Raw genomic sequence first — 27,935 nt, forward strand, 5'->3', positions numbered from 1 at the left:
GGAAGCAGAAAAGTGAAACAAAAGAGAAACTTTGGAGGCCCCGGATTGGGGCGGAGGGAACAGTGCAATAAGAACCCCGGGAGAAGCTGAGGCTGGAGGATTGGGGGGGAGTTGGGGAGCGGAACAAAAGAGTTCTTTAAAGAAGGTGGAGCGAGGTCCGACCAGTACACATTCTAAGCATGCATCCCTGTTGTTTTCTTGCCTCAGACTTGGGGTAATTCTGTTCTGCGCACACACACATTCTTACGTACACACTTTCTAAGGTAGACCTGCCCTGATTTTTGAGGTGGTGGAATTGAGGGAGGCAGAAGAGTGAATTGATTACCATACATTTTTTTTTTTTTCTGGCCCCTACTTGGTCTTCTTGTTCCTATGAATGAATGAATGAATAAAGAAATGAATGAAATATACATTACTCTGCTTAAATGCTTTTAGTGGCATAGAGAATGACAGGCTCCCTGCCCTCACTCAATTTACCATCCACTAAACCAGCTAATCCTAATAGGATTATATAATAATAATATTATTATAATCTAGACAGTCTTAGATTAAGAGGCAACTTTTGTGGTATTTTTCCTTTTTTTTTTTTTTTTTTTTTTTTTTGAGTAGGTGAAGTCTATGAGACCTTTGAATCATCTCACAATATGGGAGAAATACATGGATGGAGGGTTGAGTCGGGAAAATTTAGACTGTTTAGCAAATCCAATGTCTGGGAGACACTATCCTTTGCTTAATTGTGGGTTAAATTGCCCCAAGGGACCCTCAAAATTTCTCTAATCTACTCAGAGTTTCTCTTATCAAGGTTGGTTTTCATACCCTCTTTTCTTTTCAACCTCAGATCAACTTTCCTCACTTTCCCCAACACATCCTCTTTAGCAAACTGATATTCTCTAATTTCCCCCAAAAGATGGAGGAAGTGCTGGGAGAGAGGAGAGTAGAGAGCATCCATTTAAGTTGCTCAGAATTCTAATGGTTCACTGAGAACCAGATTTTTAGCATCTAATATGTAGAAGGTCCACACTTGCTTCCTCTTGGTGGATCATTTATTACATTCTAGAAGTGTGGGAAATTCTGATTATTCCTAATCCATTTTCCTAGTTCAAGCCTATAAGTGTGGGTTGGCTGGTCTTCCAAGTTAATTTGGGGAAGAAGGTGCATTTATTTCCCTATTTCTTGGGGATACATGCCCCTAAAGATTACTGTATTCTATTCAGGCTCCCAGTAAGAGGAGGTAGGGGGAAAAGGGGATTTTTCCCTGCCTGGGCCCCTCAGCTGCAACCCTGAGGTCAGCTGTGGAGGGAAGGATCTGGTGGTCAGCTGGAAGAGCCCCGGGGAGGGTATTGTTTGGAGAGAGGGTGTGGGTAAGGAATGTGAGTGAGCTGGCTAGGTGTATGGAAAGGGGGTGGGGGGAGGAAGATCAGGCTTTAGGAAAGAAATAAAAGAGGGGAGGGGGGAAAAGGGTTTGAGAAAAAGAGCTGAGTTGGGGGTGGACCTAGGGACAACATTCAAAACTCAGCTACCAAAGACTATTTAGTAGCCTGGGATTTCTTTCCATTTTAAATTTTGGCGTTTAGGAAGTTTTGGGGAGCCTGAGGGGTTGGGAAATTACAGGTTGAAAAAATTCAGGAGAATCACTGGTGTTCCTTCTCAAATATTCTGTCTGATCTTTTTCTTTTTCTGTTAAATGGAGAGATCAGACCTATTGTAATCCTACAACTCATCCTCTTCCAGTGCTTTAAGGCTAACAAAGTACTTTACCACAACAACTCCTGTGAGGTAGTATGAGCATTGTGATTCCCCATCTCATTATGAGGAAAGGAGTTGAGAGTTGAATAAAGCATTTCAGAGGCAGGATTTACATCCTGACATATCCTCCCAAAACCTCACACCCTGCTACACCATGAAGAAATTTTGGAGTCAAGAAGATGTAGGACCATAGGCTGGTCACTTATCTCAGTGACTCAGGTAACTCCTGAAGACTAACTTACAGAATAGTTGTTGGTATCCACTAGGTGATCCCTGACTAATGAAAGCCTCGGTTTAGACCTCCTAGGTACTATTCTAGGTACCAGAGATTACAAAAAAGAAAAAGAAAAAACAAAAACAAAAAAACCCAAAAACCAATCATTCCTAGTCAGCCAACTTTACCATGAGTCTAACACTGTGTTGGGCACTGGGAGTAATAGGGATGCATAAATTAGTTAAAGTAGTGATCCTACCCTCAAACATCTTATAGTCTAATGGAGGTAGGAGGTGGGGATCAGGGAAGCATATATTAGAATAACTATGTTTTGAAGGACAGTGAGATAAGTACAAAGGGAAATCCAGGCAAACTTAGGAGAAATTTGGGTAGGTGGACCTTATTTTTGCGTATTAGGAAGGTGGTTAAGAAAGCGTTCATGGAGAATGAAACATCTGGATTGGAATATCAAGAAAAAGAAATATTAAACTGAGAGAAGTGTGGAGGAGGAGTCTCTTCCAGGTGTGAAGACAATAAAAACCACTTAGATAAGAGAGTTGGCAAGTGTAATAAATACTGGTCCAGTTTGGCAGGATCATTGAGTATGTATGTACGGGAGTGGTATTCACCAAGGCTGAGGACATAGATTCAGAAGCACATTATTAAGGACCTTGAATACCAGAATTCAGAAGGAGTGGGCACGTCTTTGAGATGGTGAAGGGAAGGTAATAAGCATTTATTTATGTAGTACCTACTGTGTGCGAAGCATTGTGTTAAGTGAGATGATCTGCAGGGTTCCTTTAATCTCAGTCATTCAGTGATCTTAAATATGTGTTCTTAATGTCATTCAATGTCTAAATAGATAGGGTAAATGTATTTCCCCCAGCTTTCTCCTCTGACTTGTAGGTTATACATCTGTTTCTTGGAGTCAGGAAGGAGTGGGGTGGGATTTTTCGAGAATCTGGCTTTTCCCTCATCTAGGAAATGAGTAGGATCCCAAATAGATTTGGCTGGGCTGTGAATGTCCATATGTTTTGTGCATGGGTGTGTGTGTGTGTGGGAGAGAGAGAGAGAGAAAGATCAGTGAGTCAAAGGAACCCTTTCCCCCAGGGATTGATACTCATTGGCCCCCTCTTATTTCATGAGGCAATCTTGGAAGGATTGGGATTTCTCTTAAGGGATAAACATATAGTCTTACTGTCCTAAAGAGTGGTTTTTGCAGTAAGGAGAGGAAAAATGTCTGCCTCCAAAGACCTCCATAGAAGTGGGGGCCAGAATTCAGAATCATAGAAATTCTCAGGTGGAAGGGACTCAGATGCATCTAGACTAATGCATACCTGAAAAAGACTCTCCACTACAACATATCACCTTTGCTTGATGACTTCTAGAGAGGCAGCTCATCCCCTATTTTTCAAAGCTCTAATTGTTAGAAAGTTTCTCTTAATCAGGCCTAAATTTCCTCATTGCAACTTATGCCAATTCTTGCTAGTTTTATCCTATAGGGAATTTCTGGGTTCCTGGCCTTGCTTTTGGTTATGTGACTCAGTCAGGATTTATGGATGAAATTTGACAATGTGTTTCAAGTGCTTTTACAAATCTTAAAGTGCTATGTACATGTTAGGTGTTATTATTATTATTATTAGCTCGGTCTCCTTAGGGTAAGGAGAAAAAAAAATCCCTTTTCTTTTTCGAGCCTCCTGCTTACTTATTCAGAAATGAGCCTTCCCCATCCACTCTACTCTGGGAACTTCACGGTCCAGTTTCCAAAAAGGCAAACAGTCTAGATGGAGAACAATAGACGGATCTAGGAATACCAGGCCCCATGGGCCACCTGGGGGTAAAAAGCCCTGCTGCTTTCTGCTTGGGGGCTCCCTTACAGATGAGTCTTGTCTCCCCCCATCCCCCCTTCCCCGGAAGTCCAGAGGCCCTAGGAACCGAGCTGCTGCAGGATTAGCTCAGGGAAGGAGTTGCTCACCTGCTCCTCCCCTCTGACTCAAGTCATAACAAGTAAGTAACCTGGTTCTCCTAGCCCAGCCTAGCAGGGCGGGAAGGAGGGGAGGGGTGGGGAGGGGAGGGAAAAAGAGGGGAGGGGAGCCAGAGCAGGAACAGACTGGCAAGCCTTTAGCTTGGGAGAAGCAGCACTCACACTCCCTTTATTCCCTGAACTTGGGCTTCAGCGGGAAGAAGCTAGTTTTCTTCCCTAGTTCCTGGGTCAAGGCATCAGAAGCAGGTAAGGGCAGGGGCTAGACAGAGGTGGTTTTTCTGGGTGGGCAGAACTTAGTAGAAGTAATTTAGGAGAAGAGTTCAAGGCAGTGAGTGAGGCAAAGAGCACACAGGACATTGGCGTGGCGGGCCCAATGAAAGGTGAGCCATCTAGCTTCGATCCCTGTGGTATCCCATGTCTCAATTTTCCCAGATGAGAAGGTAAAATTTCTCTCTTTCGACGTGACACGTGGGGAGTAGGGAAAGACAAATGGAAAAGGATTTTGAGGAATCTGAGAGAGGAATAAGACGATGGGAGGGTGGGGAGCCGGAAGGAAGTGTCCCCAACTTTAAGAGTTTTCCTTCCCGTCTTTTTCCTTTTCACTGTCACATTTATATCAGGCAACATCTTATAGCCAAATGGACTGTTTTTCTGCAAAAAGTACTCAGCAAACAATGGGACGAGCTGGAGACTGGGAGATTTGGGAAGGGACTCAAGAATTTTGGGGGAGGGGAAATAAGTCACCTAATAATTTGGTGTCATTCAATGAGATTTTCCTAGAATCTTTCCCCTATTTTGAGATGACCAAGGCCACAAAAGGAACTAACTAGGAGATGACTGTAGCAGGTATTTAGTGGCTTCTGTCTGGAATAAGATTAGGAGCCAGCTGATGAAAGGTGGCGATAATCTTCCTATTGATCATTTAGAGCTTTGTGTTTTCTTTTCCAGCACCATCCAAACGACACATTTAGTTTTAAGCTGGTTAAAACACTTAGTTTATTTTCCTTTTCTCCACTCCCAATCTAGGATATACATATATATCTATATCTATATGTATTTTTATATATACCTTCAGATAAGAATTGAAGGAAGTGTTTTCATATAATTTGAAAAGTCCTTTCAAACTTGAACTTTGTACCAATCTGCTATGTAAACAAGAGACGGAAATAATACCTTCCATTTTCCCTTTTGCCTTGTGACTGTTAAAGAAAAGGCCACAGGCCCTATGTAGACCACCACATGCCATCTTCAGAATATAAACATCCTTGAGGTTAAAAAACATTCTTTTCCCCTTTCTTTGCCTTCCTCAAGTTTAGAATCATGCCTGACTCTTATTAAGTACTTCTTAAGTGTGTTAATTGTTTAATTGATGAGTGAAGACAATTTAGTGTTAGAGGTGAAAAAGAGACCATCTAGACCAACTCCCTCATTTTACAGATAAGATAACTGAGTCCCACAGATAAGTGAGTTGTCAAAAGCTTGGACTTCAGTCCTAGATTCCTAATCCCTACCTCAATGGGAGCTTATTCCACTGCACCATGTAGTGTGGTGCTGTGGGCCTGGGAATTGGGTTTGGACAAATGTCTACAATCCAGAGTTTTCTTTAATCACCTGCAATATCCAAGGATGTATGAGACAAGAGAAACAGGAGAAACTGGGCCATGGAGAGTATGAGGAGCTGGACACATGGATGGGGAGTTGAGAAGTGCATGGGAATAGAACATCTTGGTTCTGTTCTATCATCTCCATCACCAACCCTCCCTTGGCTCCGAGGAAGGGAAAAGGCTGGTGGGAAGGAGACAGAAGAAGTGGAATCACAGCTTCAGTGTCCTCAGGAGTGCTGAGTTGGAAGTGTGTAATTAATTAGTGATGATTACTAATTACTGTGCCTCCTCCTCCTCGTCCTGTTTCTCCTTCATCTCTTCTTTCCTTTCCAAAATCAAAAACCTTGAGGAAGATAGGAAGGTGGGGTACATGACTAATGGCCCACCTCTGACCCAGTACTGCTCTCTTGGAATGAGGGTGGCAGGAATCAGAGAAGATTTGGGGAGGGAGATGAGTGTCCAGGAGAAGGCAGAAAAACTGGTGAGCTGCTGGTGAGAATGGGAGCATACCCCAACTAGGCTCCATATGCATGGAATATAGTGGGAAGGGCACCTAGACTTAGCTGCCATTTCATGCTTACACTTGTGATCTATAAATTGTAAGTTCCTTGTGGGCAGGAATTTGTTTTTTCTTTGTATCCCTAGAGCCTAGCACTGTGATTAGCACATAGCACTGTGTGGCTTAGTTGACTGCCATTGGCCAAGTGATTATTCTTCCTGGGTCTTAAGTTTCCCCATGTGCAAAATTAGATGAGCTCGATTCCAATTCTTGAGATTTATCGATTTATCCATGGTTATCAGACTAAAAATGGAGGTGAATATCTTGGAAGGGCTGGAAAGGAAAGAGTTCCCAAAATGGAGATGAATATCTTGAAAGGGCTGGAAAGGAGAGAGTTTCTTCCCAATTAACTAGTTCCTGAGAAACAAGGAAATCTAAGCTAGTTAAGGTATATAAGCTGACTGCCTTTTGTTTACACAGGCCCCACATAAACCTCTTTACTGATATTTTATGTACTCAGTTGCTGTGGCCACCACCCATTCTGCCTTTGCAAAGTTAGAATTTTGGCACTCTAGTCTACGCTTTGGGGCTGTTTGGGTTTGCCCATGGTTGGATGGATTGTGCCCTTTCCATATTATTGATCCTATTTCTGGTCTTGGTTAAGTCTAGTCTAGAGACTCAGAATGACTGCTCCCTCCTCTCCCTCACACCTTCTCTCCCTGCTGGCATGTTTACCAGCTTGCCTAAGACCTACTCTGCTGAAAGCAGGAGGGGGCGGGTCCTTCTCCTCCACCCTACAGCCCTTAGTGCCCAGAGGAGGCAGGATAAGAGCCAGACAGAAACTGGGCTTTTGGACTCTTGTGCAATGATGCTGCTGACTCAGTAAGGAGGTGTCTGGGCCCAGGATCCAGTCTTCGAAGAGCTCCACTCCCCTCCCTTCAGGCAGCCTCATTCAAAACTGAACCCTCTAGGGCTTCATGGAGATTGGTGGGCAACTGGACCCCTCCACATTGACTGACAGACTATCACAATGTTCTGGTGATACCTGAGGGATCTGGGAATCCCAAAGTGGTGTCAGAAAACAAACAAAAGGAAAACCATTTCTGGGGAATCTTGGTTCTTAAGATGGGCTCAACAGAAGACTTTCTTTTGAGGATTAAAAAAAAAGGGGGGGGAAGAAAAGGGACCACCATGCCAGCTCTGTTTATTAATTTGTGTGACCTTGTCCAAGATCACATGCAGAATTGGCAAGGTAGTCCCTTTTCTTCTCATCCTCAGTTTCCTTATCTGTAAAATGAAGAGATTGGAGTAGAATCTTTCCACTTCTAAAACCTACAGTTTTCTTTTGTGCCCAGCTGACAAAAGGCTTTAGGAGACTTGGGTCTTCTCTCTTTATTGTAGGCAAGCAAATCTCTGTCCTTTATTTGGATCTCACTTTACTCACCTGTGAAATGAGCGTATTGGATTGAATATTCTTTAAAGCAGGGCTTCTTAACCTTTTTCCATTTGGGACCCCTTTTGTCTGAGAAATTTTTACATGACCCTGGGCATATACATGTAGAAAACATGTGTGTGTGTGTGTGTGTGTGTGTGTGTAAAACATTTACTGATAATCATAATTTCATGATCTCCACATTGTTATAATACCTCATATGGAGTCCTGACCCACAATTTAAGAAGCTAGTCTTTAAGGTTTCTTTCAACTCAAACATTCTATGACATGTAATGAAAAGTACAATGGAATGGAAAGACAAAAGAGACCTAGATTTAAATCTTGGTTTTGATACTTAACTAACCCAAGACTGTGGGCCAGTCATAACCTCTCAGAGGATTCCTTCCTCATCTGTAAAATGGGGTTAGGAGTGGGTTTATATTCCCTACTTCTCAAGGTTGTGTGAGGAAAGTGCTTTGTGAGCACTGACATGATATAGAAGTCAAGGCCACAAGCATTTATTAAACACCTCCTATGCTCCAGGCACTGTACCAAGTGATCTACTAAGGTTTCCTTCCCTTGTAGATCAACAAGTCTATTCAGAAAGGGGCCCATTCTTTCCTTTTACCCCATGTTTCCCTAAGATTCTGGGGAGGTGGTACAATTGGGCTTCTCCAAGCCAGAGTGAGACCTGCCCTATCAAGGAATGGTGGGTAGCTATTTCAGTCTTACAATTTTTCATTGAATTTTAAAGAACAAAGGTCAGAGAACAGAGGCTCAGGAACCTTATGCTATGGCCTTGGCAACATCGGGCACCTTATTCTGGTCCCACCCAAGTTCCCTGTGGCATCTTCCCAAAAGTGAATTGCATTGACCTTTCTCTCTACTCCTGTGTAAAAGAAGCCAAGGCAGTGCTCAAGGTTAACAGCCATATATCCTTTTCTCTGAAGGATCCTCTGCCCATTCCAACAAGTGTCCCATGGAAAGGGGGCTAGGTGTGGCTGATGCTGAGCATCCCCTTTACTTAGGTACCAGTTTCAGTCTTGGAGGGGAAGGGGCATATGGAAGCATTAGAGGAGACAGCATGGCTTATGGAGGGCAGTTGGAGATGGAACCCTTTTTTCACATGCATCCAACAATCAAACAATTCTGATCTTCTTACTGTTCCTCTATCTTTTCATTGGTTATTTTAGATTGCCTGAAATTGTCTTCCTCTTCACTTCATCTTCCTACTTCTCTGTGCAGGAAATCTTTCCTGGTCCCTCTCAGTGCTAATGAACAAGATTTCTTGCATGTTCTCTCCATTAGAATGTGAATTCCTTGAGGGCTGGGATTGGTTTTGCCATTTATTTATTTATTTATTTATTTGGGTTATCTGCAGTAGCAGGATGCATTGCATATGTAGTAGGCTCTTAATAAATATTTATTGACTAACTGATATGAGAGGAATGGGCTACTCTGAGATGAAGAGAATTTCCCTTCATGCCATCTTTAAACAATAAAGACTGGATGTTTTCTCTCAGTGTGTGTGTTAGGGGGGGATTTCTTTGGGGGGGTAAATTTTGGACTTAGGTGCCCCCTCAGGGCACCTTGGAAATCCTAAGATTTATATTGCTCAACTCTAGCATAGTAAGAAAGGACTATTTTACTTTTTGATATGGAATTTCTATCTATCACTAGGGTCTGATCCCAGAACATGGACTAAAATGAACACATTAGACCAGAATGAAGCTTCCTAGGGAAAATAGGACATTTTAGAGGGAGTAAAGGTAATTAGGGTTTTTTAATATTAAAAATTAAATTAAGAGATGGGAAGAAAAAACATCAATCTCCTCCACCTGAAGAAAAGCAAAACCAGAACTTATATAATCAATATGTATGGCCAATGGCCAAAAAATTTTTATTCTCATTCTATCTATACAAAGAATCATGAGCTCATTTGTTAATATGCCAGACTACTTTCTCTTGTCTCTCTTCTGAGAGATTGCTATCAGTTTGAGAGCAGAACTTTCAGAGCAAAGAAAGTTTATTTTGGCACTCATGGGGTTAAATCTCCTTTCTTTCCCCTTTCTCTCCTCCTCCCTCTCACCCCTCACCCTCCACTCCCCCTCCCTAGCATCCTGCTGTTAATTAGTTTCTGCTTGGAAAAAGGGTCCTGGCCCCTTAGGCAGGCCCAGGTGAGTCCAGACATGGCCTCTTTGTTCTTTCCCAAGCCAGGGAAACTCCAAGCCACCTAAAGTCCCTGGCTGGGAGCTGTGTTCCCCTCCTCCACTCTGTCTCCCCCGCCCCCCGGATGTCCACCATGGAGAGCAAGGGTGAGATCAGCGACACAGACAGCGGCATCATCCTGCAGTCTGGTGAGTGGCTTTTGGGGAAATCCCTCCCCAGGAATAGGCTGGCCGCCCGAATCCTCCTTCCTCATGGCTGAATTGGAGGGGATTCAGTTTCTATTGAAGAGATAAGTGTGGGGGAAGGAATTAGAACAGAAGGGACCTCTATTTATTCAAGGAGCACTGGCCCGGAGTTTTGAGGCTGTTCCAATTAGAAACAGGGAAATGGACTTTTGAGCTCTCAACACCTCTCGGTGTCTTGATGGGATAGCACCAGATTCCAGGAATTCTGTGAGTTTATAGCTCTACCTCTTGGCTTGTACTTGCCCCTTGTGCTTGCTTTGGTGGTACTTTGTCACCTCTGAAAAGAAGGATAGATGGGGGAACCATGTGGTTAATATCAGGCTGTGCTGATTATAGGATCAGTTAGAGTGGGCTGGGGTTCTCATCCACCCTCCTGGTTTTAAGCATAGAACAGAGGGCTGGGGAGATAAATGACTTGTCTAGGATCATCAGGTTCTAAGTTGCAAAGCTGGGATTTGAATTCATATTCTGACTAAATTTAGGGTTCTTTCCATTACTGTTCTTCCTTTGCTAAAAGAAAGGGAAGGGGCAGAGGAGGAGAGGTATGAGATTCTCAGGGAGGTTTTCCTGGGCTCATCTGCCTCCTGTGGTCTCTTGGACCAGGCTGCCCTTACCCCTGTCCCCTTCGAGCATCTCGGACACAGGAGACTTACAACCTCAGGCCAGGTGTGTGGTATATATGAGTGAATGGTGTATGTGGTGTCTCCAAGGAGAGGTCAGGTGGATGTCCAGCAGAGGCCGAAATGGTCTTACTTTTTCTTTCCTTGCTTCAGCTGAAATATAATTGTGGGTTATGTGTTGCTCTTTCCACCTAGGTCCTGACAGCCCAATTTCCCCAATGAAGGAGCTGACCCATGCAATGCGGAAGCAGCAGCGAGCTCTGGAAGAACATCTGGAGTTATGTCTGGAGGAATTAAAGAAACTCTGTCTTCGAGAAGCAGTGAGTGCCCTCTCTCCCTCTCCCCTTGAGGAGTGAGAGTCTTAGGGTGCCCAGTCTCTCCTGAGATGCTGGGGGTGGTGGTGGAGAGTTTGGAGGAAAAGAACCAGGAGAGACCACCAAGGAGACGATGGGATAGGTCGAGGTACAGAGTGGGCTTTGACCTAATGTCATCTCCTGCTTTAGGAGCTGACAGGCACATTGCCACAGGAGTATCCCCTCAAACCAGGAGAAAAGGCCCCTAAAGTTCGAAGGAGGATTGGAGCAGCTTACAAACTGGATGAACAGACCTTGCGAAGAGAGGTGAGAAGAGTGACACATGAGGGGCTGATCTTCAGAGATAGATAATCAAGGGTATGAGGCATTTGTCACCTTCCGTAGTGGGCAGAAAGTCCTGGAGGCTCCTTGTTGTGGCCTTCTCTTCCTTGGGCGAGTGGGAGAAAACAAGGATGATGGACCTTGGCCCTTGAAGGAAACACTTGAGTTTTGGCCAAGGTAATTTTTGAGATAGGAACACTGTGCTTATTGCACTTCCATGTGTTCCCTTGATCAGAAAACTTTCTTCCCTTACTTATCTAGTTGGCTAAGTGATTATGGAGTAATAGGGATGAAAAACAAAAGCCCATCATTCAATCAGGAGACTTCCTAATTGGCAGAAAACAGTTGGGGATTGGAGAGAAGGCTTAATTCCACATGCCCAGGACATTATGGAAGCTTTTTCCTCCAGGGGGCCTACAGGGAAATAAAAACCTTCCAGCCTAGAGAGCATCAGGGCCAAGATAGGGTTGGGGAAATTCTGAAAGCTTTGGTGCCATTCAGTCTGGGCCTGGTTAGATGTCTTTATTTATATTTCTAATTACCTTATTACCCTGGTGTATTATTTCTGGATTTTTGTATATTCCTCTTTCCCTGGTAAATAAATCCCTCAATATGCACAATCATAGTCTGGGGCATGTAGAAACCCGGTCAAAAGGAAAGAGAAATAGGCAATAGAACCAGATCCAAGACACAGTTTGATAGCAAAAGGGAAAAAGGGAAGTAATTAGGATTTAGGGGTAGTAGATTTTGGAGCTTAGTTGGCAGGGAATAGTGCTTTGTGCCATAGTTCAAGGATAAGAAAGAGTTTAGAAAATAGTGGAGAGTGAAAGTTCTGAGGCTGAATGCTAACTACGTTGGGAAGAGCTCGTGGCCTGGGAAGCTGACCAGGAGGCCCAAAGCCCGGGATTAGGCCCTTGATATCCTCGAATGCTTTGGGAACAGACTTTAGCAGGTTCCTACTGGCAGCCACCCCAGTCTTACTGTCTCTGACCCAACAAAGTCAAGAGAGAAAGTGCTCCACTTAAGCAGGCTGTCTGGGAAGTTGGGGCAACACCCTCTGGCCTGCTAATTGAGACTGCCCATTCCCACGTGTGCCTGATGGGTGGCTCTTGGTGCTGGCTTTTCTTGCTCAAGGAGGTGGTTCTGGTTCACTTTTGGAAGCCACCCACTCCTCCCTTTGCCCTACATCTGTGGAAGCTTTGGTCTTCTTTCCTGCCTTTCTGAGGTGGGAAAAAGGGAAAGAAGATTTCTTCTCTAGCTTAAAGTTGGATTTTCCCCATGATCCAGGAGCACCATGTCCAGGACATGCTCTTGAATGAAACATACTTTCTATATTTCAGAGAGGTGAAAGCTTGAGAGAGGAAACATAATTAATGCTCCAAATCTGATGAGAGGAATTAGGGCATAGTGGATATAGGGTTCTGGACTGGGAGTCAGGAATACCTGATTTCAAATCTTTTTTCAGACATGTACTAACTAAATGATTTCTCTGGGCCCTCATTGTGAGACAGTTGTCCTAAGCACAGTGGTCTCCAGGTTTTTTATAATTCTAAATCTGGGGTTCTGTGATATAACATCCACCCACAGGGAGCTCCCAAACTAATGGAGACAAAATCACCACTCTTTAGAGGGACTGGTTATCGTTTAGCCCTCTTGGGGTCTCTACCACTCTTACCTTGTGTGTTTGTGCCCAGGATCCTCTGAGCAGCCTGGAACAGGAGCTGGCGCTGCAGCTGCAGATCGCAGAGGCGGCCCGGCGTCTCTACAAAGAGGAGAACCTTACTAAACAGATCCGAAGGCGGAGGAAGCATGCCGTGCTGCAGGAGGAGAAGAAGCTCCGGGAGCTAGAACACAGCCTCCATGAGCGTAGGCTGAGTAGTGGGTGTACACCCCTTTCTCCTGCCACCATGCTCAGGGGAGGTGAGTAGCCCTGGCCTTGGCAGGGAGCGCCCCACCTCTTCTGTGACCTCGGATCTCAGCTGGGAAGGCTGGACCTGAGCCTTCCATCTGGGTCATCCTTGGGATGGACTAGTCGGAGCTGTCTGGGTTACTACCTATGGATTAGTCAAGACTGTCTGGGTTGCTACCTGTGGACTAGGTAGGACTGTCTGGGTTGCTACCTGTGGACTAGTCAAGACTGTCTGGGTTACTCCTGTGGATACAGGAGCTGTCTGGATTACTATCTATGGACTGGCCAGGACTGTCTGGGTTGCTACCTTTGGACTAGCCAGGACTGCTATCTATGGACTAGCCAGGACTGCCTGGGTTACTACCTATGGACTAGCCAGGACTGCCTGGGTTACTACCTATGGACTAGCCAGGACTGCCTGGGTTACTACCTATGGACTAGCCAGGACTGCCTGGGTTGCTACCTTTGGACTAGCCAGGACTGCTACCTATGAACTAGACAGGACTGCCTGGGTTGCTACCTGTGGATGCTAAGGCTGCCTGGGTTACTACCTGTGGACTAGTCAATTCTGCCTGGATTACTAACCCTGCTATATAAAACCCACTATTATAAGGAGTGGGGATACTATTCCTTCAGAAGGATAATATGAACATTCTTATGACTCTCCTCTTTCATCTTTTGATTTTCTGACGCTTTCCTGATGAAGAGAGTGAAATTCTTGCATCTGCTCTTTTTTTTTTTTTTTTTTTTTTTTTTTTTTTGCCTTTTTTTGTCCACTTACTTAACCCTCACAGCAAAGACCAGAGTGGGCACTGCTATTATATGTGTTTAGAATACACAGCAAATTGGTGATAGCCCAGGCCTATCTGATCACCAAGATTTCATTGTTGAATTTGCTTGGATATTCTCTCAAAGCCAGTTGTTCAACCATGACCTTTTTCTCTCACTTCACCTATTTTTTCCATCGACTGAACCCAGTCTTTAGCCTCCTAGTATATAGGAAGTTCCTCTTCTTCCTCCATTCTGGCTTCATAAAACTATTCTCGAATATTAATTAGGCTTGAGAGCTCTCTGTCCTAGGAATTAATAAATTGAGGCAAAGTAGAGTTCAGCGGTGATGGAGCTAGGCTTGGCCAAAAAAAGTCTTTCCTTCTTTTATACCTTTTATAATCTAATCCTCCTTTTTCTGGAAGAACTGGTAATCTCTTATGAGGGTATAATATAAGACATCTTAGGCTGTTCCTGGGCCCTGGCTACATCAGTCTGCCACCCTGCTGCATCCTTCTGCCCACTGTTTCCCTTCATATGCCTTCCCAGTAAATGTCTATTGGAAGTTGTGGGACAGTTACCAGATTATTCTCAAGTTAACTTTAGGAACCAGAGCTGCAAAAAATGGTGAGAACAAGAACTCCACTTGAAGTGGCCTGGGTTATAAAGGTGCTGGAGTGGTGCTCTAGGGCCAAATAGACAGATCTTTCTTTTCATTAATTCAGTGAACATTAAACACTTACTATGTGTCAGAGACTGCTAAGTGCTGGGATACAAAAAGAAGGAAAAAGGCAATGCCTGCCTTCAAGGAGATAACAATCATGAGACAAGTATAACAGATTTTTTTGTTTGCTCAATTGTTTTTTCAGTCATATTCCACCCTTTGCAACATCATTTGATGTCTTTTTGGCAAAGATAGTGAAGTGCTTTGCCATTTCCTTCTCCAGCTCATTTTACAGATTAGGAGACTGAGATAATAGGGCTAAGTGACTTGTCCAACTTCACACAGGTAGTAAATGTCTGACATCAGATTTGAATTCAGGTCCTCCTGACTCTTGTTACTGTGCCACCTAGCTGCCCACAGGATAAGTAGGAAATAATTAAAAGAAGGAAAGCATTGGAAGTAAGAGGGCTGAGATCTTAGTTGAGACTTAAAGAAAGCCAGGAAGATCAGTAGGCAAAGTTGGAAAGTGAAAGTTTTCCAGACATGGGGGACAGCCAGAAAGAATGCCCTTAACTGAGAGATGGAGTATCTTATTTGTAGTCCAAAGATCAGTGTTGCTGGATTGAAGAGGAAGGGTAAGGCCCAGGGTTTGGCTAATGCCAGTGTTTTCAAATTATAGAATAATGACATGTTTGAACTGGGACTGACTTCAGAGATCACCTTATCCATTTCCCTGTTTCATAGAGGAGGAAATTGAAGATAATGAGAGTGAGAATGGCACACCTACGGTTGTATAGCTGGGCAGTGGAAGCTTTGGGGTGCCAGTCACTCTTTGTGAGGAAGCAGGTGATAAAAACGGGCACCCAGCAAAGCTATAAGGAAAGTTATTATCTGTCGTTCCTGGGAACTTGTTATCTCCTCCTTAAAAAGCCAATTGCTGGCTTGGGGCCTGGAATCACCCAAGGGCCAGCCCAGTTAGTTTGGAGAATACTGCATAGGGTGCGAGTGTGGCCGAGGGAGTGTAGATAGATCATACTCTTCACCTCTGGACATTCCATCTCCGTGACTGGAACCCGTGCTTGCAATTGCACTTGGTCCTCACCTCTGCCTCTCTTTGAAGCAGTCCTGAGTGCTAGCTCAGGTGCCACCTTCTACCCGATTCTCTTAGAGGTCATTGTTTTCTCCCTCCTAAAATTAATAACAATAGTACCTAACACTGCCAACCTTATTATTATGATAGGCAATCATTTGTGAACCTTTCAGAGATAACAGTTTTAACTGCTATTATTATTACTAATTTGTATAAAATTTGCTACTATTATTACTAATTCTATAAAACCCATAGTGTTCCTGGCACTAGGCTAGCCACTTTACAAATATTATTACTTTGTATGTACTTATCTGTGTAATAGTTATATCAGCTTCCCCACTTTTATGAGAATAACAAGCTAGCGGCTGCTGGGGATCTAATTCTGACCAGCAGAATAGATCCCTTCATGGAGAGGATGATAATGATACAAGGAGACTGAGAGGCAGTTGTTCTCTTACCTCTCTCCTCTTCTCTCTTGCTTCCAATTTATTTTATTCCCAATTCACAAGCAACATCTGTGTCAGTAAAGGCTGATTTGCAATTCCTTCAGGGATGTTATGATTCATAGCTGTGGGGGCTTTTGGAGAATTGATCTGCCCCTTCACATTTAGGCATGGTTTTTAACACCCCCCACCCCTCAAGAAAATATAAGTTCCCTGAAGACAGCAATTGGGTTTTTTTTAGATTTCCTATGTCCAATACTAGGATAGTGTGAAGCACATAGTTAGCATTTATTAAATGATAGTTGAATTAAACTACACAGTAGTGGAAAGTATTCTTGATTTGGAGCTTTAACCCTAGCCCTCTGACTCTGATTCTGGCCCTGACTATAGCTGTGCCATCTTGGTGAGTCACTTAGCCTCTCTTAAAGATAAGATGCTTTAGTGTTGGATTTGGAATTACGAAAACCTGAGTTTTAATCTTGCCTAATTTATTTAATTATATAAATTATTTCTGCGTCCTTATTTACAAAATGGGGATGATAAGAGCATTTACCTCATAGGATTATTTTGAAAATAAAATGAGATAATATGTAAACCTTAAACAGTTTTATATATATACACACTAATAGTTATTATTAGTAAGTCAGATTCTTTATCTGTAGTAAAATGAGGAGACAGGACCAAATGATGATCTCCAAGTTTTGTCAGTTCTAAATTCTGTAATATTTTCCTCTATTTTTCAATTTCCAGTCCTATTCTTTTTTTTAATAGTATTTTATTTTTCCAAATATATTCATAGATAAATTTTCAACATTCAACTTTGTAAAACCTTGTGTTCCAAATTTTTCTTCTCCCCACTTCCCCTAGACAGCAAACAATATAAGTTAAACATGTGCAACATATTACCATATTCATCATGTTGATCCAGCTCCATTCTTGACTTCCAAATGTGGGGTCTTGGTATTCTAATCCCCAGGAAGCCCTTTGTACCTTCAGAGAGTAAGATGGAGGAACTCTTTCGCAGAACAGTGTCCGCTGAGCTCCTCTAACTTGCTTTTTCAGGGAAGAGGAAGGAGAGAAATTAATAAGAAGTTAATAGTTGGAAGTTCTTTGAAGCTAAGAAAGTGCCTCATTATAGTGCAAGCATTTCATTTTGGAAACATAATTATATCAGTCCTGCGTAATTAGCTGGGATCACCTCAGGGACCTTGAAAGTAGATTTCCTACAGCTCAGACTTTGTTGGATTCAGATGGGAAGGGCCCTGAGGATCACGAGATTTAGAATGTGTGAAGGGACCTTTTGATTGTAGTGGACAAATCATTTATTATCTTTTCAGAGCCCAGGTTTACACCATCTGTTAAAATGCTTGCATATCCTTCTTGGAGTCTTTTCCCTGAGGGAGTGTTTTACAAGCTCAAAGCAGTACAGAAATAGCAGGGTTTTGTTGTTGTTGTTCTTCTGGGTTGTTTTTTTTTTTAATTACCTCTAAACACCTTTATTTTAAAGATATGGAATCCACAGTTCAAGAAGGAAAAATAATTTCCCACAAATGCCTGTGCAATAAGGGGCAGAGCCGTGTTTAAACTTGGAACTCTGACTCAAGATTCAGGGCTCTTTCCACTGGGCAGCACTGCCCTTATCTTCCTAGTAGATAGTGCTTAGTATATAGTCAGCATTTTTGTAAGTACCAAAAGTGATGGCCTGGAGGTACAGGATGGAAGTCTGCCAGGCTCCAAATCCCAAACTTCCCTGTGCCTGACCTCATCTGCCCCACTCCCAACCCCGTTTTCTCTCTCCTGCAGAGCTGAGTACTTCTGATGACAGCTCCCTGTCTGACGCAGTGCTATTGGAAGAAGGTAAGTGAGGCTGTTGGGAAATGGAGGGGGTGGGGGGGAGGGGACCAGGGAGGGTAGTTCTCCATAGCTCAGGAGCTCCTGTCTCCCCACAGCTTCAGGGAGTTCATTGAAAAGTCTAGCAAAGACCTCCATTGATAGCCTCTATCAAGTAGAGATATCTAAAATTTCTCGGCATGCTAGGTTTTGTTGTTTGGTCCCTTCAGTTGTGTCCAACTTTCTGTGACCCCTTTTGGGGTTTTTCTGGCAAAGACACTAGAGTAGTTTTGCTCCAGCCCATTTTACAGATGAGGAACTGAGGTAAATGGGTAAGTGACTTGTTCAAGATCATACAGCTCATAAATATCTGAGTCTAAAAGATGAGTCTTCCTGACTCTAGTCGCTGGGCCACCTAGCTGCCCCTGGGCATCTAGAGTTCCTGCTCCTGAGGGAGGCTGCGACTGAGATGGAGAAGTTCTAAGGTGCTGATGAGGTGTTCTCAGTGTGTCTGACACCATAATGGTGAGCCTCCAGGAATGGAGGAGGACACCATAATGGTGAGCTTCCAGGAATGGAGGAGACCACCAGGTTGCCTAAGGACAGTCAGGCTGGCCCAGGTTAGAGCAGGCTAAAAGTTCTGTGCTGTTCAGCTTTGGCGACAGACTTAAACTTTAAGCCTGGGCAAGCTGTGGAGACATTTTATATAAAATGTCGTAGGTAGAGCAGAGAGGCTAAATGCAGGAATTCTGCTCAGACTGATTTATTTCACTGCCTTTAAATTTTCCCTTTTGCCTACCATATTCTACTTTATACAGTACACATTTGTATTCACATCATCAATATTAGACTTGAAGGCAGGAGGGCAGGAAGTCTTTTTTTGCCCCATCTTGGTATTCCTTGTGCTTTGTACATTAAAATGTTTGTTGAATTAAAGGTAGGCTTCTCAGACTGGACTTTAGTGGAGAGACCCACGTTTTGGCTGGACCCAGGCCTAGCAGGGGATGAATGGCCCATTTGCCTGTGTCAAGTTCCAGCTTTTCACAATGTTTGGGACAAAAAGACCTACCCAAATTGACTACTACAGACACTCATAGAAAGCAGAATTATTTATTAGAATCTCGAGAAGCGGACCCCATCCTGGTCTGCGAGCAAAATTTCCCAGCAGGATAGGGCCAGAGCCTTGAAAATGCTTACAGCTTTTATACATTTCAGACAAAGAACCCCCAAAATCCCACCCTCTATATGTTGTGATTGGTCACATAACTCTACTGTTCCCCTAGTTGGTCAGTGGAATGTAGCAGACAAGGTGATATACAGCTTCTTCCGCCATGTAATCCAGGCCTTATCTAAAATCACATGACTTGGGAGAAGCCGAAACTGAGGCCTATAAGGCTTGATCTGCTTTAGAATCTGGAAGTTCTTCACCTTTTCCCACACAACAACAAATGCTGAGGAATGGTGGTCAAGAACTGAGTCAGCTTAATAAGCCCAGGAATTCCTAGGCCTGGGAGCCAGGTGACTCTAGTGAGGAGCATAGGGAGATAAACTCCAGACTTATCAGCTAGGAGACCCTGGAGGGCAGGGAAGAGATAGAAACTCTGAAGAGTTTCACCTTTAGGGCAGAAGGGCGATGTGCTTTCTGGGTATTTTCCCACAGTAAAGCAGCCAGAATCACAGAGGACTCTGCTGTTCAAAATCTGTCCCCTTCTAATCAGTAGAGCTGAATATAACTTTTCTGGCTCATTAATACAGCTGAGCAGTGATAGGAAAAGACAAAATGAGGCACCCTTTGCTTGCCAGCCTGGAGCTTAGGGAGCCTTCAGGGGAAGGTACAGAGCCTTCTGAGGCTACTTAGAAAAAAATTGGGAAAATATGTCAATGGAAAGATAATGACTAGAATTGTAGCCGCTGGTGCTGTGGGCACAGAAATGCACCCTGAGAGGAAGAATGGGCTATGTTCATCTGGGAGGGCTTCTCCGAGGGAAGCTGGCTTAGTGATTGGGGGATCTAAGGCCATTCATTGAGGTCTGTGGCCAGAGCAGAGTCCCTGGGGCAGTCGGGTGTGTTGGTCATGGGAGGAGAGCAGAGGCACAGAACAAGTTGCTCTGTTCCTGTTGGGCTGGTTCTCCCACTAGCCACCCTTACTGTCTATCTTCTTCATTTGCAGAAGAAGCCCAATTGCCAAAACCTGTTCCAGAGTCCCCAGCACCGCCTACCAGGGCCCTCCCACCCCAGCGGCTCGAAGGGTTGAAGCCAGCAGTGCCTGAAACAGGGGGTCCAGAGCGCTCTCCAATCCAGAATACCCCCTGGAAGGAAACTAGTTTGGACCATCCGTATGAGAAGCCCAAGAAATCACCCTCAGACCTTGAAAGCGAGTCCAGGTAGAAACAACAGGGGAACTGGAGGTCCAGTGACTGGTGGTGTGTGCTGGGAAGGAGGTGGAGTTAAGGACAAAAAAAGGGGGAAAGGAATGGATGACTTCAGCCTCAATTTGATCAGTATGTAGTAGCAGTAAACCACCCAATGAGTGTAAGCATACTTTTGCTTCTTTCCACACTAACCTTTCCACCTCAAATTCAAACCTGCACTCCTGAAGGAAGAACCACAAAAAAAAAAAAAAAAAGCCCATGGGAAAATTCTTTCCCTTAACCTTCACCTCTCTCTTCAGCAGCCCAGCCACGACACCCCAGGATGGGCCAAGCTCCATCAGCCCCTGGGTGCTGGAAGCACCCACATATCATGTGGTCCCACTCCGAAATATTCCTGGACAAGTTCAAGGCCGGGCAAGTGCCCCTGCTACTCCAGAGATTCAGGGAAGACGGGGACAATCCCAGTCTCTAAGGTAATGAGTCCTGGAAATTGGGCTCCCATTTATATAGCTCTTTTGAGATTGAAGTTCTGAAAGCTTCAGTGACTTGCTCACAGTCACACAGATAGGAGGGATCTGAGACAGGATTCAAATCCAATTCTCCTGATCATGAGTTCAGGTGTTTTTCACCTTTCCATGAATTGATGCCTCTGAGTATTCTTAGATGAGAGACTGGAAGGCAGTGGGGCTTGAGAGCCTTGGGATCATGGACATTGTCTGTACAGATTCCTGACATGGGTGGTCTATCTGCCTCTCTGGCCATAATTCAGTTAGCCATACATTTATTAAATGCCTGCTAAGTGCCAGACATTGTATTAGGTACTGGGAATCTTTAGAGCACAGAAGGTCCTTGATATTTACTTACTCTAAAAGGGAATTAAGTCATGGATATTAAGAAACTGCTCCAAGGCAGAGTATGATAAAGGCAAAAGAAGGGCCTGGACAAATGATCCAAGGAAATCTGAGTGGGGAGAGAAAATTTTCAGCTGGTGGGGAATCGGGGAAAGCTTTGTAGAGGAGGGCCCTTGTAACTGAGCTGGGCCTTGAAGGAAGACAAAATTTACAAAAGGTAGGGATATCAGAGGAATTATATTTCAGAAATGGAGGCTGGTCTATAGGAAAACACAAAGGTAAGAGGGCAGAATTTTTAAAAGAGCTAAGTTCTCTTTGGCTGAAACATGAGTATAAAAGAATGAAGCTATTAAGGTAGATTTGCCTCTTTATTGTCTCCACCATATGAATGTAAGTTCCTTGAGGGCAGGGATTATTTTTGTCTCTTCATACCCCATGATACCTGGCATATTTAGTAAGCAGTTAATAAGTGCTTGCTGATTGAATGATTGGTTAATTGAAGCCAGACTGTAGAGACCCTTGAAATGTCAGGCTACGTTTTCATTTTATCCCAGAGACAAAAGAGAGACAAAGATTTTTGAGCTGAGGAGTAATATAGTCTATTGCCATGCACAAGTTTTATCAGCTGTGGGAAGAACAGATAGGAGAGAGGAGATACCAGTGGCCCAGAGATCAAGTCAGGAGGCCCTTGTAATAATCTAGACAAGAAATGATGAGGGATTGAACTGGGGGAGGTGGGAATGGCCATGGAAGTCAAGAAAGGAAGGATGTAAAAAACCTTAAGGAGAATGAGCACCTTTGGATATGAAGGTTAGGCAGAAGGAATATTCAAAGGTGATTCTTGAATTTTGGGGAAGTGGTATAAGAAAGTGAAGAAGACTTATTTCCTTTAACAATGGCCCTTTCCATCTCTTCCCCAAAATTAATGTTTCTAACTTGCTCTTACTTTGTTCCTTTCCTGTTTCTTAGATCTAGGGCTAAGTTGATATCTCTCTCTCACTGCAGGGTAGATTCCTTCCGAGTGTGCCCAGAAGGCCGGGGCCGAAGCGCTATCCCTCGTCGGCGTCCCACACACTATACAGTGACTGTACCTGACTCTTGCTTCCCTTCAGCAAAGCATCCCCTGCCCCCCCACCCTGCCTATCACTCTGGCTCTGAAGATAGCAGCTCTGATGTCTCCAGCATTTCTCACCCCACCTCTCCAGGCAGCAGCAGCCCAGACATCTTCTTGCGGCCCATGTCCCCATCTGATCAGTTTTGCTCTCGGAGAACCTGGGTCTCTGCTGATGGACGTGAGCTGGCAGCTTATTGCCCTAAGTTGCTGCTCCCATCTGGATATTTCCCAGCAGAGAGGTATGTAATGGTGGCAGACAGGCAACAAGTACCCGCTGGATGGGAGCTTTGCCGCCTCGGACCTGGTGCCATCTATGATGAAGACGGAACATTTCTGCGCTACCAGCGACTAGTACCTTCTCACAGCCGGATTGTGAGGACACCGTCCTTGAAGGACAGCCCTGCGGGCCGGGGACTCAGCAAGGCAGCTGTGTCAGAGGAACTCAAGTGGTGGCATGAGCGGGCACGGTTACGGAGTGCCCGTCCGCATTCACTAGACCGGCAGGGAGCCTTTCGCATGAGGAGCCTCCCTCCGAGCAGAGAGAGTTTTGGGAGAGTCATGGGGAGAACACAGGTATGGCTGTCTTTGGGAGGATGGGAGTGTAATAGGGGACTTCAAAGGCAATTAAACCCAGTGCTTGCCTACCCAAGGAAGGCTATGCACTGGGATGGTAAAACAGTAGGTAATGTGGACAAGTCCAGTCTGAGGAAAAATGAAAATATAGCTAAGTTGGGGCAGCGAGGTGGTGCAGTGGATAGAGTACCAGCCTTGAATTCAGGAGGACCTGAGTTCAAATCTGGTCTCAGACATTTAATACTTCCTAGCTGTGTGACCCTGAGCAAGTCACTTAACCCCAATTGCCTCATCAAAAAAAATATATATATATAGCTAAGTCTCAATTTGTCCTCGCCCATATTAGAGATATGTATAGTCCTAAGCAAACAATGACCCTAATGTCATTTCTCTAAGGCTTATACAGTGCCCCTTGGCTTTCCTTAGAGTTACATTTATCTTGTCCTGTTGGTAAGATGCTTATCCTGCAATTCTTGAGCACATGCCAGTTTGGCAGCATTAGGTGATGACCCACAAAGTGAATGAGTCACATACAGATAATTGAGAGTTGACCAAATCTTCAGCGTTTATTTAGGTTGCTCTGAGAACTTAACCCATCTACCTTCTGACCTAGCAGGCTCCAGGAAATAGACATTAGTCAGAACCAGAGTTGAATCTGACAAAAGACAGCTCCAGAGCTGAATCATCTTCTTGCCTGTTCATCTGTCCAAGGACTTAGGGACACTAAACTGGGATAATAAAGGGAGACTTTAGGACCAGCGACTAGGAAAAGCTGCCTACAAGGACCTCTTCCCCATTTATTCTCTAGCCTGACATGACTTGTCTTTTTTCTTTGTGTCTCCGGTTTCCTATCTGAAATGGGGCGGGGAGAGGGAGGGAACACTTCTTCTTTGAAGTCATTCATATGTATTCATACCCTCAAACACAAATCCTTTGTTTTCCCTGTCCCCTCTTCCCTGGCAGGAGGGAAGGGTACCCCAAAGCTATAAACTCAGATGTGTGTTTGGATCTTGAGGTCCTCTGCAGCCACTTGCTCCCCCACCCACAAACCCTTTGGGTTGCAGCTGGCGCCCTACTGGCTTTCCTGGCCCCGGGCCCAGGCCGCACCCTCCCAGCTGACATGTTCTCCCTGTGTGCGAGCTTGGACCTGTTCTTGGCCCTCACCTAGCCCATCTCACCCTGGCCAAGGAAGTTCCAGTGCTGGGGAGTAAACCTGTAGAAAGAGGGAGGGGAAGGAAGAGTTATAACCTGAAAATTTCCAGGGCAAAGTTACTCAGAATGGTATAAGGACTGAAACCTCATGCTACAAGATCAGATGAAGGAATTGGGGATGATTAGCTTGGAGAAGAGGAGACTTGGAGTGAGGAAAGGGACATGATTGCTGTTTAGCTAGAATTTTCAGAGATGATCAATGCAAAGAAAAATTTTCTAACAGTGTAAGTTGTCTAAAAGCGGATAGACTGCCTTAGGAGCTAGTGAAATCCTCCTCATCAGAGGACTTCTAGTGAGAGTATGGTGACCATTTGTGGGAAGTATGATTTCCCCCCTGCCCTTGTATTATTTGTTAGGACATAGTAAATACTTTTTATTCCTTCATTCCTTCATTCACTATCTTCACTGCTATATGTTCCTCCTCTTCCCCACAGCTCTACCATGAAAAAAACACAGAACCCTTTCAGAGAGATTATCTCTCTGATGTTCAAATTAACTGTCGTTCATTAAGCAGTTGTTATGTAGCAGAAAAGACAAGATAGTCTCTATAATCAAGTGAAATCAAGTGACCTTCATTTTAGACTGGGCTAAGGTTGAGGGTGACAACATTATGCACACAAATAAAACATGTATAAGATATATCCATAATAAATATGAATTGCACAAAGGTACTAACAAATGGAGGAGGGAACTCAGAAAGGGCCTCTTATAGGAGGTGGCTCTTAAACATAAACTAGAAAAGAGTTAGAAGTGAGGTTGAAGAACATTGAAGGCATGGGGAAGAATGGGCAATCTGGGGAAAGACACAGGTAATGGAGAGAGATGGAACTTTGCCAGATAGAAACCTAGAAGAGAGAGAGTATATAATCCACAGCTGGTTGGGCTTTAGGCTTGGAATATAATTAAGGACTGAAGGTAGAATAGCAGGGGACCATGGCATGAGATTTTTACCTGACACAATTATTCATTGACTCCATTTTTCTCTACCAACCCTGGCAGGTACATGTGCTGAAGAGGACATCTGAGGGAACCCCTATGCAAGTCTATGTACCAGAGAATGGAGAAATCATCAGCCAAGTATAATACTGTGGCTCTCCCTCTCGTGATTATGGAGTGCTACTATCCCACTGCTGGGAGAGCACCTTGGACTGGAGTGGGCTGACTGGAATAGGCTTCATCCTGTACCCTAAGCCCACCCTGGCACCTCTCCCTACACTCATTGCAGGTCGATGAGCAAGACGTCTTCTCAGACTTCCTCTGATTTTGGTCTAGGAAGCCTGGCCTGAAATTTTATACTTCTGTGTTATTCTCAAAAATTTTATTATGTTCTGCTTTATCCTGTCTGACTGTCTGTTAACGTTTTGCTGTCTCAATCATGAGGGAGCCCCCTATGTTAAGGTTGTTTCAAAGGGCGTCAACAGAAGCCAACTATGTCCATGGCTCTCTCTGTTAGAGATCAGACATCTCCAAAACCCATGGTGGGGAGAAGGTTACAGGTGTCTCCAAATCCTCATGTCTCTACAGGTCCCACGATCCTGATGGGGTGGACTATTTTTTTGCTTTCTCTCTCTTAGTAATGTGCTCTGTGATGCACAGCCCAAGTAATGGATTTCTTAGCCCACAGATCCATTAAAAGAGCAATTTCTTGTCACTTAACTTGGAAAGAAAAAAAAGGAAAAGAATAAAATGTGACTGGTTTGGCAAGTCTCCAAACTCAGTTTCCACTTGCTATCTCCACCTCCCACCATGGAGCTCAGTAACGTGACCTTCCCCAAGCTGTAAGATCTCATCTTCTGCTTGGATTTCAGGGCACTGCATTTGGAACTGTCCATTAAGAAGGCAAAGTTTTGTTAACCACACTGGCTCTTGGTGGAGGATGACATAGGGGGAAATCTGTGTTGATTGTATAACCACTATGGGAAATGAGGGTAAATAAACCTATGTTTACATCCTTTGCTTAAACAGAGCAATCTGCAGAACCTGTTCTAGGACATGAGAGCTAGGAAGGAAATCACAGAGGAGAGAGGAGGAATGCTTTATACCTAGCACCAGCCAGGAACCAGTGCTTCCCACTAGGTTAAACTAAGGATTTAAAGGCCTCAGGACTTGGATGTTAGACTGAAGAAGGACATCAGGGTCTTATAGGAAAAGAAAAGGGTTTCTACTTAATTGCACTAAGGGTTCCATAGGGAGACCCAAGGGTAGGGGAAGGGTAGGCCCTATAATTGCATGATTTATGTGCCAACTCTTGTTCCTTCCCTACTTCTCAAGACTGGTTCTGATAATCAGCTTTAACTTCTTTTCTAGACTTCATCTTCCCCCACAACCAGAGACCACTCCACCTTCTCATTTCCTTTTTTTTTTTTAATCACCCCAATGTGTGTCTTTTCCTCACCCTGAAATGTCTCCTCCTCAGTAGCTCCCAAAACCGAGCCAGCCAGGTCCCAGGGACCTCCCTACCACAGAAGTCTTTCTCTATTTACTTCTTGGTTCTCCATAGCCCCTGACGGCTTCATAAAATGACCTTTTCTCCAGCTGTGGGGTTGGAACTGTGTGGGGTGTAGTATCAAATTCTCCTTAAATAAAATGTACTCTTTGTGATCATCATAGCTAAAACTGTGGGGATAAGGGCTGTCAAGCTCTAATACTCTGAAGACTGTTTTTTCCCAGGCTGAGGGAAAGCCACTGGCCTTTCTCCATCTGGTCAGATTCCCACCCCAGAAAAGTGAGGATGGATGGATCTTTGGGTTTCTTTCTTTTTCTGATAGGCACAAAAGTAGACTCAGTAAGCCCATGGGTGTATCCTTGGCTGCTGGCAGTCCATCTTTCCTGCCTGCTACAGTCTCTTCCCCACTTCCACCCCCATTTCTGTCCCATCTCATTGAGGAAACCTGTATAACCATATTAGGTCTCACTTGGTCATTCTTCAAAGAAATTTTTGTGTCCTTAAAATTAACTAGTGGTTGATACTCCGGGTTGGGATTTTTGGAGACATTCTCCTACCATCCTCCTTCCTATTCCCTTCCCTATTGGTCCCCTACCAGGCCTCTGTGTGTGTGTGTGTGTGTGTGTGTGTGTGTGTGTGTGAGAGAGAGAGAGAGAGAGAGAGAGAGAGAGAGAGAGAGAGGGAGGTGTAATCTAGTAGAAAAGAAGTCTTGGGCATGGAGGGTAGGGGACACTTAATAAAATGGAATTAAATAATTTTGACCACTCCTATTTTTCCCAGAGTTGGGGGGGATGGGTTAAAGTGTTTTTGTGGTTATATTTTATAGAGACACAGTCCCCTTACTACCATTCCCTAAGAGAGAAATAGTTGTTTTCTCCACACAGAGTGTTCCCACTCCCCCATGGACAGTCCATGTTTTGGGAGATGGTCCCTCAGAGAAATGTTATGACCTTGATGCGGGGGTAGGGCATGAGAATAAAGTCCCCTCATGAGTCTGGTGATAGAGAGGACTGGACTGTAAAGTCCAAGCTAGCTCCCTGGAGGCCTCAGAATCAGCCAGAGTCAGGATAAGCAAAAGTCCTTGGTCTGTCTTTAGGGGGAGAAGTGAAAGGCATGCCACATGCTCTCCACTGACCAACCTCCCTTCTCCTTGTCCTCCAAAGTGACCCTGACTTGTCTTACTCTACCCCCTAATCCCTCCTATATCTGTATACACTAAAAGATCCAGCCAGCATGGAATAGTGAGAAGGGCCATTTTCCAAGCATATACTAATATTGTCCTACAGGTAATTAGCCTTAAGTGCTTGGTTGTCTGATTCCAGTGCACCTACTCAGAGTTTCAGCCCTTTACATCTCCCGCTTTCTTTTGTTTTGGAACTCAGGTGGTCACGCCATCCCTGATTTCTCAGGGAGGTGAGAACCCCAAAAAGGAGGTGATCACACCCTCCCTGACAGGAAAGAAGGTGAAAACACCTAAGGGGAGGTGATCACGTCCCTCCCTGCCCCCCCCCCCCC

The 27,935-nt window shown here is 44.3% G+C and overlaps 1 protein-coding gene across 3 annotated transcripts; it reads left to right on the forward strand.

Moving 5' to 3' along the window:
- Window positions 1-1,854: 1,854 nt before the first annotated feature.
- INAVA (innate immunity activator) lies at window positions 1,855-27,686 on the forward strand. Of its 3 annotated transcripts, none has more exons than XM_031937109.1 (10): window positions 1,855-1,965; window positions 9,693-9,836; window positions 10,709-10,833; window positions 11,017-11,133; window positions 12,843-13,068; window positions 17,826-17,879; window positions 20,023-20,236; window positions 20,524-20,697; window positions 22,081-22,762; window positions 24,974-27,686. In XM_031937109.1, the coding sequence occupies exons 2-10, from the start codon at window positions 9,773-9,775 to the stop codon at window positions 25,055-25,057; spliced, it is 1,740 nt and encodes a 579-aa protein (XP_031792969.1). In that variant the 5' UTR covers window positions 1,855-1,965; window positions 9,693-9,772; the 3' UTR covers window positions 25,058-27,686. The 3 variants fall into 3 exon arrangements, with proteins under 3 accessions (XP_031792969.1, XP_031792971.1, XP_031792970.1); XM_031937111.1 differs by lacking the exon at window positions 1,855-1,965 and adding an exon at window positions 4,056-4,190; XM_031937110.1 differs by lacking the exons at window positions 1,855-1,965; window positions 9,693-9,836 and adding an exon at window positions 4,137-4,190.
- The last annotated feature ends 249 nt before the right edge of the window (window positions 27,687-27,935 follow it).

The sequence above is a fragment of the Sarcophilus harrisii genome, chromosome 4 (assembly GCF_902635505.1).
Source record: "Sarcophilus harrisii chromosome 4, mSarHar1.11, whole genome shotgun sequence".
NCBI classification, from domain to species: domain Eukaryota; kingdom Metazoa; phylum Chordata; class Mammalia; order Dasyuromorphia; family Dasyuridae; genus Sarcophilus; species Sarcophilus harrisii.